The 22,369-nt window shown below is 37.9% G+C and overlaps 1 protein-coding gene across 2 annotated transcripts in view; it reads right to left on the reverse strand.

Moving 5' to 3' along the window:
• Nucleotides 1–16,604, reverse strand: part of ZMYND11 (zinc finger, MYND-type containing 11) — a 43,209-nt gene extending 26,605 nt beyond the window's left edge. Inside the window, exons 1-2 of one of the 2 annotated variants that reach the window (XM_009870884.1) lie at nt 16,449–16,604; nt 557–718 (exon numbers count right to left, since the gene is read on the reverse strand). In XM_009870884.1, coding sequence (XP_009869186.1) covers nt 557–718; nt 16,449–16,604 — 318 coding nt within the window. The remainder of the gene's footprint in view (nt 1–556; nt 719–16,448) is intronic. The other variant, XM_009870885.1, reaches the window with a different exon arrangement.
• Nucleotides 16,605–22,369: the final 5,765 nt, after the last annotated feature.

Consider the following 22,369-nt stretch of genomic DNA (forward strand, 5'->3'; position numbering starts at 1 on the left):
CATGGATGCTATGGCTGAAATCCAGACTGGCCTTTTTGCACCAACAGAATACAGACAAGTAAATGAGAAGTAGGATTTCACCCTATATTTTTTGATATTGCCCTCATCAATAATGTGATTGTGGGTTTATAATTTAAAACATGATTCTGATAAAATATTAGGAACGCAATCATCAAAATATAAAAAAGTTACATCATGATTCATTAAAATGAGGTTAAGTAAAACCAATAGCATCTTATACAGCAATTTGTTTACTCATGCTGAAGATTTCCACAATATACTGCAGTCACACGTGACATTCACACGTACACACATTCCCACACAGTATACTGTGTGCGTTCAAATGCATAAGTAAAACTTTCTGGAGTCTTCAAAAATGACCATCTGCTACATGCACCGTATTTTGATATCTCTGTATGGATGCTCTAGGTATGCACCATCGTTTCAATATTCAGTTCTTTATCCATTAACCTGACCAGACCATCTGGACACCTTAATGAATCTATTAATGAATATCAATCCTCTAATCAGCACATGAAATCTCATAGGTACTCACCCTGCAAACTGGGCACTGCCAGTGACTACTGCTGTCTCTAAGCCTGAACTCATCAGACAAACACTTGGAATGATACACACGAAAACACAGGTCACATATCAACACCTCTCCAGGCAAATGGCATTCAAAACAATACCAGTCATGATTTTCTGTTTCCCAGTCCTACAAAAAATACAAAATATTTTGGTATGACATTGTGTCAAAATCTGCAGGAACTAAGCACAAAATTGATATGTCTTGAAATCCAGAAGCAATTAGACATTATAAACATTTTACGAAGTGTATAATGTTTAAAAAACAGGGGAAAACCTACATGCTTAAAGATCTTCATCAATTTAATACACACTAACTCCAATATGAATGCCAAGTTTTAGTTTTTTCAAGTGTCTAAGTAGTAACAATTTCAAATATGAGCTCTGTCCGCAATGAAAAGTGGGTTTGTTTTCTACCTTTGCATAAAACACTTGATGATTGCTCTGTATTAGACTACAAACAAAAGTCTGTGCACCTCAACAGACCGTACCTATTTCCTTGGAGTATTTCCCCTTGTTTTGATTGTTACAATGTGTTTTCAACTGTAATTTTCAGAAGGGCAGTTCCTTCCAGTCTTTACTGTCTTAAAACTGACAACTTTTCAGCATCAAAGTGTTGAGTTACAATAAATAAATAAAATCTTGAACCTATTTCTGCAAGAAATGCTTCTGCTAAGCAATCTCAATGCAAAACTAGAAAATGTTTCACTTGCAGTGCTCAATAGCACTAGGCTTATTCCTGAAATGTTCTACAGAGGACAAAGGATATGGTTCTTCTGATGCACAGATGTCTTTAATACATTCTTCCTTGAAATTCAGCCCCAAAAGCCAAATTCTGACCTTTGAAACATGTGCACAAGCTTTGCTGAAGTAAACGAGAGCAGCATGCATATAATTTGGAGGCAGAATTTTGCTCTAGGAATGTACAGTACTAAAACCAGACAGAATTGCCAGTGGCCACCATTAAATCTTTATGTGTGTTATCTGAAATGCCACACTTTCCCTTAGAAGACAAAATAGCTGTCATATCTCAGATAAAACTCCCAATGCTTTTTCATGTCAAATGTAAATTTTCAATGGGTTCAGATCTCTGAAAAAAAAAATTTACTCCTATTCTTCCATAATTTATCTTGATAAAAATCTGATCAAGCTATTTTTAACATCATGTTGTAAAGGTGGAGTTAGCAATTCCCATTAACTGCCAGAACTGGCATTCTTCTGACTCGCATTTCCCTGTGCCTGCGTACTACGGTCCTTTAAGTCCTTGTGCGAGAGGTCTCCTCCAAGGGAGCAGCAAGGACGGGCAACACAGAAGTGGCACTTCCAGTCCCTTGTGCTGAAGAGCAGCCGTGTTGTGCACATAATTCATCTGACCTGAAACCCCATGAATGGAAGAGATTTAGGGACAGCCTCAACCCAGACTGCCTATGCTCAAGTTTATATATCATGAATACTGGATTGCAAGGGCACTAAGTTTTGGGAGAAGAAACCCTCAAACAACCCTCAAGCAATGATTTTTGAACTCAGAACTTTGCCCTCCTTTGTTGTCCAGATTAACAGTGTAACTTGACTCTTCTATCATTTCTCATCATTTAATTTCACTTGTCAATTCTGTGTATCTCAGAATGGCATAATAATAGCAACAAATTTGGCTATAAAGAACACACTCTTGTTTCACCAAGTCTTTCCCCTTCCATAAATTCCAGTGGCAGTGCGCTTTGGGAGCCCTTTCTTGATATTTGAGAAACAACTAAAGATACTGCATTGTCAGTGCACTTGATTTGCCTGTAGATTGAGAAAAATCAGGATAAAGTGTTCTTTTATATTTCTTTTATGTTAACTGTAATATTTATCTTCTTTATGAAACTAAAAATAATCATATGATAGCAAAGGGCCAATTAAGCAAGAAAACGAATCCATTTTGATGAAAGATCTACCCAGATAAAAATCAAGCTGAGAAGACCCCAATAGGTTCTGGCTGCTGAGAAATTTCACCACAGAATCAGGATTTCAGGAGTCTTAATTTTTATTCATACTAGTTACTTATTGGTATATCCTAGATATTCCATTGTTAGGAATATGCTGGCAAATAAATGTGGAATATCATAAACATATGGAAATATATTTGCTAGCAAGAAAAATCATACACTCAAGCCAGAAACCATGACATTAAATAAAACACCAGAAGAAGTTTCCTTCAGAATTCACACCATAAAGTTTTGAAAACATCATTATTTCTAGATATAAAACCCCAGGTGTTTCACAGAAAAGATTTTTAGTTTAATGCAGTATATTTAGTGCATAAGTACATATAAAACATTCATTTATGCAATATATTTGAGAAGTTAATAAAGACAATTAAAAAGGTGCATAGCCCTTGTGAACAACTATGCTACTGACTTCGACAGCAAGGTCAGAGGCGCTAATTTTGCTCCAACAGCAATGCAACGTTATTGCTTCTCTTGGCTTGCGTAAGTTTGGATGGGAAGAGAATATGCTCAATGGTTTGTTTGGGGTTTTTTGTTTTTACTTTTTTTTTTTTTTAATCCATGCAGCGGATCGGATTCATTTAAATAGCTCAAACTCTGACTGTCAGTGCTCAGGGTAGGACACGTCAAAATTCTCCGCCAGCTGCGTAAGTTTGCATTTACAAAATACACCACCAGGTGTCAGCAGTCACTCCGAAAATGACTGATTAAAGGGCAACCATTGTAACGTCTTGAACTGTAACATGTGAGTAACCACTTCCAGACCCCAGGAGAGAGAAAAAATCATCAAACTACATACATACATAATGTAGACTAAACTGAGAATTGGAAGTGATATGGATGATGGTGGTGGTTAATATAGTAAACTAAGCTATCCTAATGGAAGACAGAAACGTAATAGAAAATATGACAGAATTCAAAACCACATAGTGCAAAAATTGTTCACCTTGTTTTTTGCTGCTGTCTGGGAAAAAGGCTGCATACCGTAGGCCTTTCAAAATAAAAACAAAACAAACTTTGTATCTATACTGTAAGCCATCCAATTATCAGGATATACACAAGGCTAGAAAGAATTCATGCACAGTGACCAGGAAATCAATCTCTTAACATTTGGTTGCATACATTTCCTCCTGCATTTCTGGAATGTTACCTAATGCTTTCACCAGAGCTTGTTTCTTTAAAATATCCCATGTGCTTATATCATTAGAAGAACCCAACACCCATCTTCTTCCCCATAAACACTCCCACCACCAGGCTAACTTAAAAATTGTCAAGAATATTAATGAGTGTTAATTAAGGCACTCTCTTTGATGCATAAACCTTCTTGGGGAACCTAGACAAGATTCTTGTAACACAATTTCCTGCATAGGGAGTGGCCCCACGGAAATCAAAGCAACACCTTCTTTGCTGCGTATTACCAACGATTAAGCTATCAATTCATCAGGACAACTCACAGTGCTTATTTGTGCCTAAAAGGTGATACATGTTCCCTGCGGCCGTGCGGAATGAAGGAAGGATCTCATTTTGCCTATATATTCGTTTCCTGACGCAGGGCCGGGAAAGCCTCTTGGGTCACCGTGTCGGCAGACGAAGGGAATCCTCCGTTGGCAGCAGCCTGCTGCCCGAGTTCAGCAGCACCCAGGGACTGGCCACAGCCCCCAAGAGGGAGCGGGTTTGGCAGCAAAGCCACACAGCTCAGGTGTAACAGAAAGCCGTACCCCTCTATTCTGCTCAGCTTCCTCTCACGTTTATAGATAGATGCATCAGCGGGGCAGCAAATGTCTGTTTGGGGGATTGCATTCAATAGCCAAAGAGCTACGCTCTGTTAAGCAGAGTGGGATCTTGCAGCCATATGGATCACCTGTGGTCACTTGTTCTTTATATTCAAATCAGTAAAACATTATTATCATAAAGGTCACTTTGCACTGGCATAAACAGTTGGGATTTCTCAGCAACATGAATGAAACAACGCAACAATTTCAAAAATATGGCTTAATTTATCACCGATATGCAAGCTTACTTTTTTGTGATTTGCCTTAAGCAGGTTGTCTTTAAGCAAATACATGAATTTACTCTGGAAGTACAGAAGAAATAACATGGGACAGAAAATGTCAGGCTATCCACAACACTTGACAATTTAAATACAGATAAACCCAACAGAAAGGAATGAATCATCATGTCGTAGTCTTTACTGTAGAATAAAATATATAGTTGTTGTCAAGGGAAGAATAATTTTTATGCATAAAGAAAATGTCCATTATAATGCAAATGTACGTGGAAAAGAAATGCTTACTCATTAGTAATGGAGATTTACTTAGCTGTAACTGAAATAGGGAATCTGTAAGTTGGAGAATGTGACATCCTGCTGTACAATTAGCATACCATTAAGTATGAGATGTGAAGCACATACTGACAGTAAAATTAACAGTAACTTAGAGGTCACAATTGTAACTATTAGGTCACTTCCATACCTTAGCAAGCCCACAACCATTGCAAAAAAAAAGATGTAAAATTAATAAGTAAATTTTATTTTCCCATATACTACATGTAGGCATAGCACATGAAAACAATACAACCTCCTTTCTTAGATTTTGCCTAAAAGGACCACTTTGCCTTTTCATAATGCATATTCCGTTAACATAGCTCATTTCTTACCTGTTAATCTGTTTTCTCCAAGTCCCTTAATGGTAGCCAGATACTCGGTATTAAGTCACTCTACTATCAGGTGGAGAGAGGAAAAGGGAGGGGGAAAAAAGGCAAAACTCTAATCATGGAACTCCCCTTTATGGGGACTTGCTGGTTTCACACTGTTGAACTAGATTTCCCAAATCATCCAAATTATGGATATCCTTTGGACCCAATCAGTAAGCTAAAAAAAAAAGAAGGGTCACACAGATGGGAAAAACAATTATAAGTCTGTTATCTCTTTGGCGGAATCATGTTTATTTATGAATGGCATACATACAGTTCCGTCGTCCTAAATTCTATATGACGCAAATGAAGGAAAGCATTTTCCATGGAGCTCACAGTTTCCAGCATTTTCTGAGCGGCATTTGTCCCATAGCACACTCTGGACCTTTTTTTCCCAGGTGTTCTGTTTCAAATGCTCCTCCAGGAGTTTCTTTGTTGCTTACATATGCACTGCTGTGGTGTTTCTCTGTCTCTCTCATCTGCACTCACACACACAGAGCTACTTCCAGATCACTGGGTTTTCATTCAGACCCACCTGTGCACAAGCTCATGGTCAGCCCTGTGCTGTGTCTATACCTTAACGGTACCTAGAGCTCCAGCCATCTGGCAGATAAAGAACTTAAAACAGTGTTTCACATTTAGCCTAAAGGAAGACTATTAGCAGATACACAGTAGATTTCACCCACTTGATATCATAACAACACTATCACAGTGGTGGTGGAATATAGAATAGCAACAAGGTCCATTTCAGCAGAAAGAAGTCGTTCACAAAGCATATACTATTTTAAAACGGTAGTACTTGTATGCTACATCTATTTTAAGATGCTTTCAAATCCCCAACCCAAAATTTCAGTGTAATCTTTTCCTGACTATTTCATAACCCTTTAGAAAATCAAAAATATTAACGAATGAGTTCCTTCCATTTCTCAGATTCCCATTTCTTTGACATCTAATTAGACTGGCCATGCCCAATTTGAAGATATTGTTTCTGAGGCAAGTGTTGTGGATTCCGGTATATCCAATTTGGCAACAGCCATACAGAACTCTCCTTCTGTCCCTCCATCAGCTTTAACATCAGAGTTCTTTCAATTTCCCCACCTTCAGCTAAGAGAGAAGCTTTGAAAAACTGGGATTCTGCTGCTAAGTTTTCTTTGCTGGCTTTCAGTAACTCTTCACTGGAATTCAGCAAAGTTGACTACTGGTCCATGTCACGTGGACAGCTACACTGAAAGAAATGCCTCCCAGAAGAATTACACGTTACTTGTTTTGTCTCTTTCATTTGCCTTTAGGTTTTGCAACATGTATCTGGTTTTGGGAATTAATTCCTATCTTCTCTGCTCAATCAAAATTTCTTATTTCAAATTTGCTGCTATAAATGAAAATTGTTGTAATTATTGTTATAATAATAAGTGGTGGTACTGCACTCTAGCATGGGTGTATCTACAATACCATCCCTCTTCTCTAGCATCTAGGTTCTCTCCTCGAGAGGTCTCAAAGTACACCCCAGGAACTTGCGCTCCCATTCACATTAAACAAAGCAGATCTATTTCTTTCTACATATATTTTCCATTCTTAATCAATCAGTTCCTTTCCGTCTCTTTCAGGCAGCATCTGTTCCCATCGAACCATTCTTGATTAGACATGAACTTTACTGTAGATAATTGTTAAAACCTTGCAGTGCATTTTGCAGTCTTTATGACTCACGAATATAATGAACCACTGTGGGGACACACTACCTACGTGCACTCCTGTCCTGCAGTATGAAACCTGAAGGAAATGCTTCTTGCTGATACTTCTGCTGTAAGTAGCTACTGCAGACTTACATGATTTGTTTGTTCACCAATACTTCTCTCAAAGTATAAATATCAGAATCTGGGCCCCATGCAAAAGGCAGTCAGAAACAGGCTCAGAGAAGAGCAGTTGTAAGAGCCCTTAAGAACCGGGGAAATGCTAAACCGTTCTCAGCTTTGAAATGTCTCCTCTAGCCCATCCATCCACTGCTTTTGCAATACTGCTGAACTCCCAAGTAACTCCTCTGCCGTAAGAGGATTTTTACATAATGTGGCTGTTTATCTGTAGAGCTGGACAGAATGGAGCCTTACTCCTTTTTTTTTTTTTTCAGAGGGAGACTAGCACGTGTATCTTATACGTGCACACTGGCTGGGTACACTGTTGGGTACAGTAGCTAGTAAGAAATCTTCAGCTTATAACTGATCTCTGGCAGATGTACTGGTTTTCACTCAGACACTAGCTTGCATCAAATACTACCTGGGCTGAACAAACACCCTGTGTCATGGAACGCCATTCCCAGTATTTTTTCAAATGCAGTGGGGACACTGTGTATGCTTTTCACCAGAGGTCCCAGCCTGCTGTGGGGGCAGTCCTCCTCGTGCCCCTTGGGTCAGCCGTCGCTTCATACCACAACATCCCTGGCTCCATCTATCCCTCAGCGAGTATGAATTCTCCTGTAAACTTGCTTTCAGTAGCTCACTGAATCTGCTTTTATCTTTTCATCAGAACAATAGGTTAGGCTCTGAACTGAGGAAGGCATGATTAATTCCTTGACGGCTCAGAGGACTTACTCCATCTTTGCAGCAGCTAAATGGTGAGCTAGCTGTTTAATAAAGTATTTCCCTTTTATCACAGCTGTACAGGATCCACAATTGATCAGAATGATTGTCTTGCAATGATAGAGTTTCTTAGATCATCCCGTGTTTTACATTTAATGTTAAAGTAATGTATTAGAGTAAATTCAGCAACAAAACAAGTTTATTTTCTCCCCTGCAGTTTCCTTGTATATATGCATTTACTAGACACATTACCTTCTGGTTTGCATCTATTTTTACCTACTGCTTTTGCTCATCCAAAGTGCTCAGCAAATAAACAAACATCCATCTCTCCTTCAAAGCCAGAAAGACTTCAGCAGCTAGAATCTGTTTATGAAAATTGTTTCACTTTATCTTCTCACCCATTTCTAGAAAACTACCACAGCAGGTAGCTACTATGATGTGTGCTTTTACAGACAGGATAATCTGTCCATTGCAAATCAGCTGCATTTATAGATCCTGTCTTTGATGACCTGGGCTTCATCTCTGAAATGGATTTCCATAAACTTACTCTGTAGGACACTTTGTAGCTATTCATTACTCATACTTTATCACAAAGATATCCAAAGCTATTATGAGTTCATATGTCCTCACAACTACCTAGGTATCTTGCTTCGTTTCAAGAAGTTTTACTTATCTATTAATTTATTTATTTATTATGGCCAAGATTTCCATAATCTTGCAGTTTATTGTTGGGAGTTTTAAAATTATTTTTAACTTTGCTCATTTCAGAAATCAGTTTAATTCTAAAAAGAACCAACACAAAACGATCAGTCAGGAGACAGACCAAAATGTCCTTCTCTACAGTGTATATTAAACACAGACATATTTATAGGCTCATGTTAATCCATTTCCATTTTCTTCACTGGTAACTGCTTCCTCTTCTGATGCAATGATGCAAGAAGACTCAGGCTCTGCAGTGACTTCCACAGCTTCTCAGAACACTTCTGGCTTTCTTTCATTGAGTTTAAACTGCCAGCCTAAGTTTGTCTAATTAATTTATTGCCAGTTCGTCTTAGAAGTCTTCTGTTTCTGGCAGAAACCACCAAAGTCTTCTCTGGAATCCTGCCAATACAGGTAGATTTTTTTTTTCCTCTCCTATGTTGTAGTTAATTATGTGCTGGACAATTCAGGGTGATAGGCTCCAAAGCACAGAGCCAGTCTCTAGCTCACAGAGCTAAAGAAGCGAAGTTTTTTCAGGCAGTAGCACGCCATGCCAGCAATCAAAACAACTGCTAAGAGACCTGTCACGCTTACCTTCTCAGCCTATGAGCTGTGTTCCTGAAGCAATGAATAAATCTGTTTCCCTCCCAAGAAGATTGTGTTTGGGTAGCAGTAGTTTTACACTGAGGTGAGATGATACAAGTATTCTCATCCAGGATATCAGAAATTGAAAACAGTTTCAAATGAAAATACTATTTTTCTTTCTTCATGTTCCAAGAGAATTCAAAGTTAATAGAAACTTTGAACTTATCTCCTCAGAAACTGGATTCGCTTCTGCTATTAATGTCACCATTTTGACTCAGGTTGAGCCAAGAGGAGGTTTGTAGGCTATTTTCATCAGGGAGATAATAAATACTTCATCACTTATTTAGGTGCAATGTCTTTTATTTCCACATTATGAATGTGAAGGTTTTGTTCCCCTAGAGAATGAATCCAGACCAGAAAGAAGTCATCTCTTTGTCTGTAGTTTCAAGTCTCCTTCCAAGAAGAACTGTGCACAAAGAGTCTCCCTTCTATTTTCTTTCTTTCTTAAAACATGTTTACATTGTTTTCCCGGCCTTATTTTCTCCACAGAATTTTGTGGTGGTTTTCTAGGTCGATGTTTCTGCACACACAGAAACATTTTATCTGAACCAACGGCAGAACCTCATAAACACTTTGCTTAAATCTCCAACTTTATGTCCACGTTGCATGTGCTGTGGGCGCACAGGCTGGTACTGTTTCAGCTGTCAGTGGTATAAAGGCATGAGTCCTACGTTTATTGTGAATGAAGCACGGAGATGAATAGGCCCATCACCTTCAGTGAAGTTTCATTCAGAGACCAGCATGACATAATAACAAAAGATTCAAACCAAAACAATTCTCGGAGATGCAGAGCATTCTGAACCCACAAAGGTACTAAAAACAACACTACTTGGCTACAGTTGGCATAAAAGAGATGGAAAAAACCAAGATGCACATTTTCAGAGCAAACTTAAGATGGACTGATCTATGTCATCTAGTCCATTAGCATAACATGGAAGCTTTATACAGACTAGTTTGACTAGTTTACTTCAAAACCATTAAGTAAATTGTTGTTCTTCAAAACACTAAAACCCAAAACCTGTGAACATCATCATCAGCATCTCAACTCCAAAACTGTGAGTGAAAGCCTCAAAGAAGAATACAGCATTACATTGACTGAATTTTTCAGTTAGGTTGGCAAAGCTGGGATAAGCAAGTGAAGATGCTGATGAGGTTGTTTTATCAGTTTAAAAGAAGCATCATCTCTTAGGTATGCAATAAGATGGACTCTACTAGTGTCACCTTGAGTAACATGAAGATCCTCCAAGCAGTGTGAGCTCCTTTTTAGGGGATGAGAAATATGGATGAGCACAGGGGAGGGAAGAAATACTCCTGAACGGATGGGAAGATAAAAACAAGATTGGAAAAGGAATGAAGAGAATTGTTCATGATTCTTAACCCATGCGGAGACAGGAGGAACAGCAGTGAGGCCATTCTCATGAGCTGTATGCTAACAGAGGTAAAGCAAAGGCAAAGAAGGGTCTTAGTTTTAATGTGGCAAGAACTTCTCAACCATGAGGTGGGAATTCAGAATTTTAATTTGCTGCTCATGGACAAAAAAAGTCTATGCTTTGCTTTGGGAATTTGAAAATATTTGCTTTTCTGAACTTTCACAAATCCAAAGCAAGATATTCCACCAGCAAAATTTTTTTTTGTTTCATTAATAAAGAGAATTTTACACCAGTGCAGCTTATGACAATAATTTGCAGGAAAAATAATTGCTTTTACACACAGTGGATTGATATGGTGGCAGTCTTGTGGCAAAACAAGATGTGAAGGATAGGACCTCAGAGGATGGAAAGATAGACAGAAAAGAAAGATTCAAAGAGTTCTAGAAGCTCACATCCCTTGAGTGCTCTTGTGTGACTTGACTGTTCTGTGGCCTGACCTTCAAAGCCTCCTCATACTCTCCTTGAGATGTGGAATAAAAGATGGAAGCCAGTCTGAACTTTCGTCTCCCCTATGATCATTCATTAAATTTTGCAATACTCAATCACCAAATGTAAAGAACACCGGTGCTTTCACAATAATTAGGCATCTATCTGGAATGCTGTAGCCTCGAAAATCTTCAATTTGTCACAATACCTGAGATATGACGGTCTGGGCTATGTTTGGCTTTGGATCAGTGAATTCATATAGGACTTCAGATTAAAGGCAATATGGATGGATAAAACAAATGGAATTTTTTTTAAACACTGAAGGAAATTTTTTCCATTTGATGCGACATGTTCTTCCTCTTTATGCTCTCTAGCTATAAGAGCTTTTATGATGAAGGCACTGGCTGTCACTGTTTCATATTATCTGTCTGCTCATAACTGAAACAAATGGGATGGACATCAAAATCATTCCCCAACGTAGTTAGCGAGAAGCCCCTAGCTTGCTAGCAGTAACTGGTAGCTATGCAGGTTGGTTTTGGTTTGAAGTCTGGTTTTGTGGGTTTTAATTTAAAGTAGATTTTACGTACAGAAAAGATTCAAACCCTCACAGTGACCATTTTAATGGTTTTTACAATTATCTTCGTATTTATGGAGACTCAAGAAGACACAGCCAGTTCAAAAAAACAGCTTCTGGCTACCAGTACTGACCTAGCATGGAAAAATCAATATAATTACAAAAGCAATTAAGCATGGCAAGTAAGGAATCCAGCCTTTGCTCAATCTAAGGCAATGTAGATTAACACAAACATAACTGCCAAAATACTCCTTTCTCATAGATTGATCCTAGCAAAATTGAACCTGCAATACATCAAATCACAATAATCGCTCAGTGTGTGCCTAAGGTCACTAGGGTTAACAAAATCGGGTTAACAAAATCACCTTCAAAACTCAGCACTGGCAGTAGGTTGCAACAAGGGTTAAAATGATGGGAAAGCAGACAGAATGAAGAGATGGATTATTTGTAGGCAGCCTTGTGACCTGAAAGTGGAGTGACCTGGAGAAAGCACCAATACTTCCCATATATAAAATATCAGAAATGAGTGGCTCTTTCTACAAGCAATCAGTTAAATGATCAGAAAATAGAACTCTCTAAAAGAGTAACTTCTTTAAAACATAACCACCTTGTGTGCATTTCGTCAGTGAAGAAATGGCTCAAAGTGCCTTAACTAAGAGTGAAGCCTCACCCTTCACATCTCATTAGAGAATGTGGCCACCATGAACCAACTTTAAACCACAGCAGTGCTATGAAATATGCTGCATTCAGATGTGAACAATGAAACCGTGTTACTAACACATCTCCATTTTAGAAGACGACAATATTTTTTAGCTTTATGAACACATGTAATTGAAATTGTATGTTCATAATGATTCTCTCTGGGTCAGTGCAGTTTTATGACTTTAATCACGAGTAGAAGAATTAGCACACTAAATGCTCAAAACAGCTCCATGCACATTGTCTGTAGAAAAATCACAAAATACGTAAATGAGTAAGACAAACTAAGAACTGCTCTAGCCTGCCATAAAGCTATATGACATTGCTGCTTTAATTTGTTATCTTTCATTGGGATTAGACTGAGCACTATTTTACACAGATAGAAGTACACAAAAATCATGGCATAACCCAAAATAAAAATGAATAGGTAAGGACATTCATGATACTTTTCTTCAAGAACTACATTTCCCTTCTTTTTTATCAACTGCATTGAAAACATAGTTAACAACAATATCTTGCGGTTTTTTCCTAAAACTGAAGAGCAAGCAGATAATTTCTTTTATGTGGATAATAAATAACACTTCCAAATTCTATAAGTTCTGTGAGAAACAGAAATAAAGCTTTTAGAAAGAAAAAGTAAACTTCCATTACCAGATTTCAGGGCTGACATTTTCCTTGCAAAGCAAGAAGCTGCAGAGATTTTGTTGAACTGCATAATAATGGCATTGACAAACAGTGAAAATGCAAAATTCCTAACTAAAATTCTGGATAGCAATGAAAAATAATTTCTTCCGTCATTTATTTTGTGTCAAATGCATTAATCATCTGCAAGATGAGAAAGCCTGTAAGGTGAGAACAGTTTCTGAAAATGTGCAAAACATCAGTATAGATGGCAAATGAGCAAACAAAATGAAAACCTGCACAAGCCCCAGAGGTGTAATATTTGCAGCAAAGTTTTTGTATGGGTACCAACCCTTAAATATCAGTTGGAATACAGTAAGCTTGGCAACTGACTCCATATTTTAAATTTAGTAACTTACATAAAAATATATCTCCCACATATATCTGAGAGATAAAGAGAACAGTTTTATATTCTTTTAAATCTAATGATTCCAATGATTCAGCTTTTCAGAATATTCATTTGCACGAGTTGTCCCTTTTGGAAGGGCCTCCTCATGCCCTCAAACTGTTCTGTCTTTGTACCTCAGCTTGTTCTTTTGTATGGTATCTCTAAGTATATGAGGTTTTGCTTCATTTTTTGCCACAGCTTCAACATACTGATAGAACAATGACAGCAAAGTAGCACAATTTTTTAACAACACATTCCTCTGACAGCTAAGGCTATGTGAACCCTATCAGAGATCGTGTCCTTACTGCACAGATCTATCATTATGTCAACCAATTGGATAGGGCAAATGCTTGGAAACATGTAACTAAGTATCATGGATTATCTAATGTATCTTTTCCAAACAGAGCTGTGTTTTCTTAATCTGTATACTGTCAATTATTGTTACCATTTAGCAACCGGTCCGCAGTACTTTCAGGCCTTGTGGCAGCCTCTGGCCAGGCACGTAAATAAGTAACAGAGGTGCTCAGCAGTTCTGCAGCCCAGGCCTGTAATTTACTGACTTGAATATGGATTTACAATGCTAAGATTTAGACCTAAATCTTCGAATATATAAATAGACATCAAGCAGATTCTCAAACAAAAACTCAAGGGAGGGACAACATGGACGTGTTCCTTTCCTAACTCCCTGAAACAGCTCATCCTTACCAACTTCCACTGAGGTGCCAGAGAACAAGCTAAAATCCAAGGGCATTCTTGTACTGATGTCAATAGGTGGTGCATCACTTCTCAAAAGTCTTTCACATTATGAGTTTTCCAGGTTCCTGCAGTACCAGTCAAAATGAATTTGACAATTAGGTCAAGGGTCTGTCTGAACGCACTAAAGTTTCAGTGAGCCTGAAATCCCTGTTCCAACATTAATAGTCCTGTTTCACAGAGATCTATCTCCAACAAATGGATCTCCAAAAAGACTTCTGTGTGTTTGTCTCCACTGAAATGTAACTTGAGCTCTTAGTTCAACAGTCATTGGTACCAGATCTGAGTAGTACTGAATTATAAGGAACTACAAACTGAATCTTGATCAAGTGCAGACAAAGCATATCCAGTGTGTCCACTGCAGAGAACTTCATGGTTGTGCACCAGTTGTTGGAGAATGGAAAATACTTGATCCAATGTCTAGTGATGACAAGGACACTTTGTTACTCACTAAAATTTTTTAAATAAAAGAACAAAGAGAATGACTTTATACCAGTTCAATGTGTTTTGCTTCGTCTGTCTGCAGCATTTAATTGAATATTAGGGTAAAGAAGCTGGAGGTTGGGCACTATTGAGACATGGCCTGGATCAGAAGCTGACTCCTATTTTTGCATAAAACTGTTAAATCAAGTGTGCACTGGTGTTCTGAACAACTGAGATGGCCATCAGACATATGGACGCAGGACAATGCGTCAGTGATCAGCAGTCATCCTGAAAATGCAGTCAACACTTCTAACCAAAGGGCTATTCATAGTGTGACTTGAGCAGCATTTTCAGTCAAGTCAAAGACAACTCTTTTCTTTGTGAGGTAAAATAATGACGTAATTCCAATGACTCACTGGGAATTTAAATGCTGGTTATCTTCTAAATTTTCTTAGACAATTGTTGCTAATCAGTAGCAAGAACATTTTTTGAATGACTGTTTAATAAATGGCTATTGGGAAGCATTTTGATTTTTTTTTTCTTCGCAATAGAGGAAATAAATATACCAAATACTTCAGATAACTGCAGATCTCAGACTTTCTGTCATGTTGAGTCTACACAGTTAATGTCACCTCTAAACTGAAAAAAATGACATTAGAAATACCTAAAAGAACTAAGCTGGAATTTTGAAATGTTTACTCCCAGGGAGAACAGTAAAAACAAAGCTACATGCCCTCTAAAGGCTCCCTTGAGGGTTTTTAATGAAATGAGAATGAGATTCTTAACAGTGACATAATGTACATTGAATATAAATTTCAATACTTTAAATTAGTGTAACTTGGATAATTTTAACCATAATGTTTTCTGTTACGGATATGGCTTGCTTCCACTTTCTCTCATTTTAAAATGAAAATCATCTGTTGCTTCACTTTGAGGGTCTTACTGATGCCTGCAATAACACAAAGAGGTTTTCAGTGGTTTTAAGAATTATTTTCCTGTAGAGTTTCTCTGATTTTCCCCAAAGTTTAACACATTGCCTATGTCTGAGAGAATACTCTCCATTTTACCATTTTTTGATGCAATTCATATTCCAGAGCAACAGCTCCTAGTTCAAGTATTTTAAAGATTTGCCAACTGCTTTCTTAATTACAAAAATGTGGTCTTGCAAATACAGTGACTGTGTTTCTGAAGAAGGCAAAGCAAACGTGCAAGCTTTTTCCTACTCTATGGGACTACTCTCAGTTAACGTTGTGAGTGCATTCCAGCTCAGCTATAGAGGGACAGAGAAAACATGCTTTTATTCCCTTCATTTAACTCTCAACCTGTTTAACTCAATTTATATATTTATTTTACACATCCAGTGGAACAACATCTGGATGCCTGTATGTAACTAATTTGCTAAGAAAATCTTTCACAAATACCTGTAAAACACATCTTTTCATCTGTGTTTATATATTAATGTACAGCTTCTGGTTGCAATTTGAAAGAGAGTTCCTCCTTCCTCAGGTTCAGATTAAGGCAAGAGTAAACAAAAATTCTGGTCGTGGTTTGTTCTTTTTTTAAGACACCATCTTTGGGATTGGAGGACGTCTGAGGATTTCAAGTAATACCAATAATATTTACTGTCTTCCTGTACATCTGTAGAAGAGAATACTACATAAAAGTGAGGGGTGACTGAGCAAATGACTTTGGCAGTGTTTCATAGTAGAAAACTTAGAATTCAAAAAGAAAGAGCTTATATGGAATAGAAAATGTTAAGTTTAAGAGTGCATTAATTCCCTATTCACAAGCACCAACACAGCATCTATAAATAACTCTAAAGAGAAATTAAAACAACTTTCATGCTAAGATAGCAGAAATTGTGATTCATTTTCTCAAAGACTTTATACTCACAATCTCATCTCCTGGCAACCAATATCCTTCTTGTTCAATACCAGCTTTTGACCCTTTACACCCCACCGTCAGGGTTTCAACAATAAGACCATCCTTGACTGCTAAACTCAGCTGACGAGTGGTTTCTTTTGGATGCATACCATGGACTCGAGACATATACCTGCATACAAAGCACAAAAGTCTTTAAACATTAGTGTTAAACTATAAAATGTGTCAGCAAAAAAAATATTCTTTTTCAAGTAATTTTAAGTAATACACAGTCTAAATTTGCGATTGCCTTTAAGCCCTCAAAATTTATATAATTTCCCCCTTTACTCCAAATCATCTCTTCTTCCTCTTGAGGTTACTCTGTACACACTCAAATGAGTAATAGCATAGTAATCTTCTACTAGAACAAAATATCACACTCCAAAACTAACACACACTGTCTGGGCTTGTCTCTGCTAAATTTCCACACTCATTTGTGCCCTTGAAGAGGCACAATTAATTGAAACTTGCATTTCTGTAATACCTCCTATAGCATACATACTATAGAATCAGTTTGGAGATGAACTAAGGAATCTATGTCCTGTTCATAAATATCAATGACATATGAAAACCCAACAGCTAGAATTACAGTATTAAGTGTCTTCTCTCCTTTTCTTGAGATAACCACAATGATCCCACTATGATGAACTCCACTGTTGAGAACCAAACACATATAACCTAAACTGTGTATGTACATGAGATTCTGTTATGCAATGTTGACCTTTACCCAGTAGAATTTACTTCTAGACCATCATCAAACATGAATTTGAAGTAAACAACATAAAATGATCCTCCTTCAAATAAAGACAACCTTCCTGTTTTACAAGCATTACACTTAAGATTTTTTTAGCAAAATTCCAAGAACATATTTATGAGTCACTGCATGTGAAGAAGTGGAGAGCGCTGCAATCACATACAACCAGCTGATAAATGAATTGACTCGGAACCCATTGTTTTGTGGACTTATTTTTCTACTCATAGCTCTCTTACAGTTACAGAAGTAACTGAATTTCTATTCCTTTTGGTTTCTCCAGGTACTGTATCTTTACCTGTCTTCTAGGAGAGAAATCTGTAATTTGCCTGTTCTAAGACAGAGCTGTCAGCTATAGTAACCTCTGTGTCATGCTTCATAATGAATTCCAGCAACCATAATTCTTTCGTGACTGTCATCACAAACATCTTCACAAAAAACATAATATTATCAGGAACAGTCCTGAGGAACAGTTATTTTAAAGGAGAAGCATTACATAAAAAAAATGTTACATCAGTTCAGATTCTTTTTAATAACATGGCTGACAGGAACATTTAATGCCTTTTAAGTTATAAAATTACAGTAGGGGATGAAGACCACTGTAGTGGTCTTTGAAGACATATGCCTTTCAAACCTCTTATTGCTTTGGAAGCGTAAAGGTCTTATCCAATCCTGCATTCTCTCTCAAGCTTTTGCTGAAACTAGTTTACGCTAACCTAATCTTCCTGTTTTGCTCTACAGGAACCTAAACGCATATAATCATACAGCAGATTTCTTATTGAATGTAAGTATATATTTGTGTAGTAAATCATACAATAGCCAGAGCAACACAGGACATTTACAAATTTCTGCCTGGAATCGGAGAAATTTATGTAAATACAGCATGTTTGTAGCATCTTGGTGGTTTTTTCAGGGTCTTTCAGAGGCTGATGCTGCCATTTACTATATTTTACAATGTCTACCATGACATGGTCCAAGTATGGCTGGTTTGTGCATGCTACCACTGCATAAAAATGAGTAATAATAAATGAAATAATAAATGAAAATAATAAAGGACAAAATTCTGTGTGAGTCTCTGATCCAAGCTAATATATACTAATCTTATGGGGGCTAGCAAAAAGGATCGAGGGCCAGGCAGTAGCTCTGAAGATAAGCACATTAACTCAGTTCTGTATCACAGTGGGTGGATACTCGTCTGCCCAACCTGATCTCTCTCTGCTTCTAGAGAAACCAAAACTCATCATGAGAACTTGTTCAAGTGACAGTAAACACCATGAGTTTTCCAAGTTCTCCAAATTCCAAAGAGTCTTAAATTGACAGACTCAAATCTATTACTTCACTTTCAGAGTACAAGTGAAGATCATTGGTCTGTTGAGTCATAAAGCACTGAAGCTTTAAAACTGCATGAAATCAGGAAAACAACTCAATGGTTATATACTCATGTTTCATGTTACATGTGTTCCATGTGTGTGTTTTTGTGTACATATGCAGATATTTATGCAAAAACAACTAGCTTTTTTAAGTGCCAACTATCTTTGTCAACATTTGCTAAGGTTATCTGGTCTAGGGCAAATTTTCACTTTAAGTCTGTACTAACAACTTCCCCGTCAGAACCACACCATTCACATCTTCCGCAATTTCTTTAGTCTTTAATGGGTCTCAAAATACACAGCACAGGTACTATCAGTCTTCCCATTTTACTGACAGAACAAATCAGGCACTGAGCAAGGAAACGATGTCCCTACAGTTACACAGCAGTCTGCTATAGGTCTGAGAAACCAAGTATTAACCCAGTGCCATGATCTTCAGTGCATCCTGCTGGAAAAACCACATATTCTGCATTGCATAGTTGCAGAAACATAGTCCAACCAAACTCTTGAACGTAAACTACGTGTTTTGTGATTATTTCTCACTCACACTTCTGAAAGGAACAGATACAGAATACTAACCAAAAAGCCTCAAACCAACTCTAACCAGCTAAGAGGTTTACTCTGCCTTTTTCAACTGTGGCAGTGTGGCACTAGTGAAAAGGAGCACAAGGCTCAGAACCTCCCATTTCTCAAATCCAATCTGTGTTCTCAATTAGAGTGAAAGTACTGTCTCCAACTAACCAATCTCCTGTTATTCTCCAGTTGTAAAAGAAGTAATAAATCCCCAGTGGCTTTTGAAGAATACTTTAGTCAATGTTCAGACTGCAAAGTCTGAAGATTCATGTTTTCCATTTTTAAAATAAAATGTTATCAGCTTTCACAGGAGAACACACACATGTGGAGAGAATGTTTTTACTTCAAAGAGCAGAACTGGTGTTAGAAAAGTGTCCCTGCCTCCCAACTTTTACCTGTATTAAAATCTGTGGCTAGATATTCACAAAGACTATACACTGTCAGGATCTAGATTAAATCCTATCTTGTTTCTTTTCATCCAGAAGGACGGCAGCTAAACTAAGAAGTGATTAAGGCACAGGATTTGAACCAGAAAAGACGGTTAAAGTTCTTTAACAATGAAATGCAAAAAACTGAAAGATGTTGGCAACACAAAATAAGTTCAGCTTCAGCCTAGAGACAGAAAGCATGATGTCTGGAGTCCCAACTACCACATCACACTCATTACTGAGTGAGGGAAAAACCAATATTGAAATGTCTTTCTGCAGAAGTGGCACTACGAATCCAGGGAGAACAAGTCTTTTCCTGGCACTGCACGCACTGAAGCATCTGGCACCAAGACATTAAAAAACAAGTAGGAGAGATAAAGCAATCCTCGATTGTTGTCTTCAACAAAAGCTGATTAGCCTTACCGTGGAGACAGGGAGTTGAAGCAATACTGGTTTGTTATGCTCCTGCCCAGCCCTCCACATCGACAGATTGGGAAGAGTAATACAATCCCTATTACTGCTATTACGTAGTCAGCCATGAGAAATAAAGCAAATACACTTTCAGATGGGTGAGAATAAGGCATGGAGACAAAGCAAAATCCAGTAAATCAGCAAAACAGCCCTAATCAGATAGGGGGTTGAAATAATCATTTAAAATTCAATTTAACTGTGCTAATCCCCACTATATAAAATGAGGGTCTGTCTGATGAAAAGAGGAGGTTTGCTTGATAATCTGCATGTTCAATTCCACATCTCACGGAATAGGCTGCCTGTCTGTAGGATACAGAGGCAACCGAACTGCTGCTCAGTATTACAGTATTTATGGGTCAGTATTTTCTCCATTTATAAACAAATTATATTATTGCAACACCACTTGGAAAGCAAAGGATGAAAATCTTTAGCATTTACCACCGTTAAACAAACCTCAGCATTGTCATACCATCAAATGCATATACAAATGGGCTGACCTTCAGAAACAAGAGTCAGGTAAAGGCACATGTGCAAATAGCTTAATATATGTGCACACCTGTTCAACAGCAAAAGAAAAAATTTAGAGGAGAACACTAGAAGACAATCATTAATAGGTAATAAATATGTGTGCATGCTCATCCATATTTAGTACAAAAAACACCCAACAGAAATATGTTCAAGAACAATTTTAAACCTATTTGAGACTGCAGATAAACAGACACCAAGTTTTCTTCAAATTTAGCAGCAATAGAATATCATCATATTCTTCTGTTTATATACTTTATTCTTGCTACCCATCCTAAAATCTTGACCACCTCTCAGACACCACAGGGACAGCCCAAGGGGTCACCACAGCTGGAGCTGAGGACTCGAGCAGTTGTCACAGGCCTCATGACACCCAGGAGCCACCCAGCCACCTGCTGCACACCCACCTGAGCCTGTTGCAATGACAGGGCAGGAATGATATGCAGAGAAACCTGGTACCTGCCCTACCAGAATCTCTCTCCTTCACAGCAACAAACCTCAGGAGCTCCTACTGTCAAGTGACAACCGGAGCTTGCCACCCCTCTTCACTAAACGTAGCTGCACCATAGGAGTACCCCGATCCACCTGCTTGCCTGCCCATTATAGAAGGATCAAAGACTATCAGCATATGAGCAATTCACACCTAAAATTACCACAAAATTTTCTCGAATCAGCCAGCATTCAGCATGTCTTTCTATTCAAAGCCTACATCTAATACATGTGCTTCATAACACACCTTAAAACTCAAGAAAAGGGGTTGTTTTCACCTAAGTGGTATGGAGGAAGCAGACTCTAAAGCTGAAATCACCATAGGAGCAAAACAGATACAGAAGTAGCTGGCACTCCCACGGGATCAGATGGTGAACTTTTCCCCTACAGCTGTCACACAGCTCACAATTCTTGCTTGGTGCTGTGCAAGGCACAATATGAAGCCAAATCCTGTCCCAAAGAGCTTAATACATGTGGCCACAAAACAGCTAACTTTGTTCCCAAAGAGTCCTCTTGAAGGCATCCATGGACTACTGAGATGCAGCCAATGGTTTACATGGGTGCAGCTGTGTTGTAGCCCAAACAACAAAGCTGGCCAGGGAAGCAAGGAAAGAAGAAAGGTTACTTAGGGTGGAAAGTTGGCATAGGTATTCAAAAAAAATAATCTCAGTTATTCTGGACTCATAAGGAATTAGAGGCACCTGAAGTAATCAAAAAGAAAATACTGAAAAAATACCACAGCAAGCATCTCTCTAAAAGATTGAAGTAAAACACATATAACAAATAGCTGCCTTATATAAAATACAACAGTGTGACAAGTGTAGGTAGATGCTAATTTTAGTGGAAAACACTGTAATCTTGGTATAATCAATTATCTCTGCCTATGCTGGATGTCTCCATGCTCCATGATATGAAGGGAAGTAGCAGTTTGCTGGTAGCTGCAGACTATCTGCTAAGTGACCCATCCACAGAGAAACAGATTTCCTTCCACGCACAGCCCATCTCACAATTGAGATCTGATAAAATACAGCAGATCCCATTAAACTCAACTGTAAGACTGCCATTAATTTTAAATGTTACCTACAGGTATATAAAAATGTCCTAGATTCAGGGATAGACCTTAAGGAATAATACATAAAATGGAAGGAAAGCAGTCAAAAATCTGTTCTGAGTTTTATATTGTGTTCCTACATCCAGTGAGAAATTATGCCTTTTGCTTTAGATTCAGGGTATGACAGAGGTTTATACAAGGCCCACATGCTTCTTTTAAGACTTTTTTTTTTTAAT

Source organism: Apaloderma vittatum, unplaced genomic scaffold (genome assembly GCF_000703405.1).
Source record: "Apaloderma vittatum isolate BGI_N311 unplaced genomic scaffold, ASM70340v1 scaffold11826, whole genome shotgun sequence".
NCBI lineage: Eukaryota > Metazoa > Chordata > Aves > Trogoniformes > Trogonidae > Apaloderma > Apaloderma vittatum.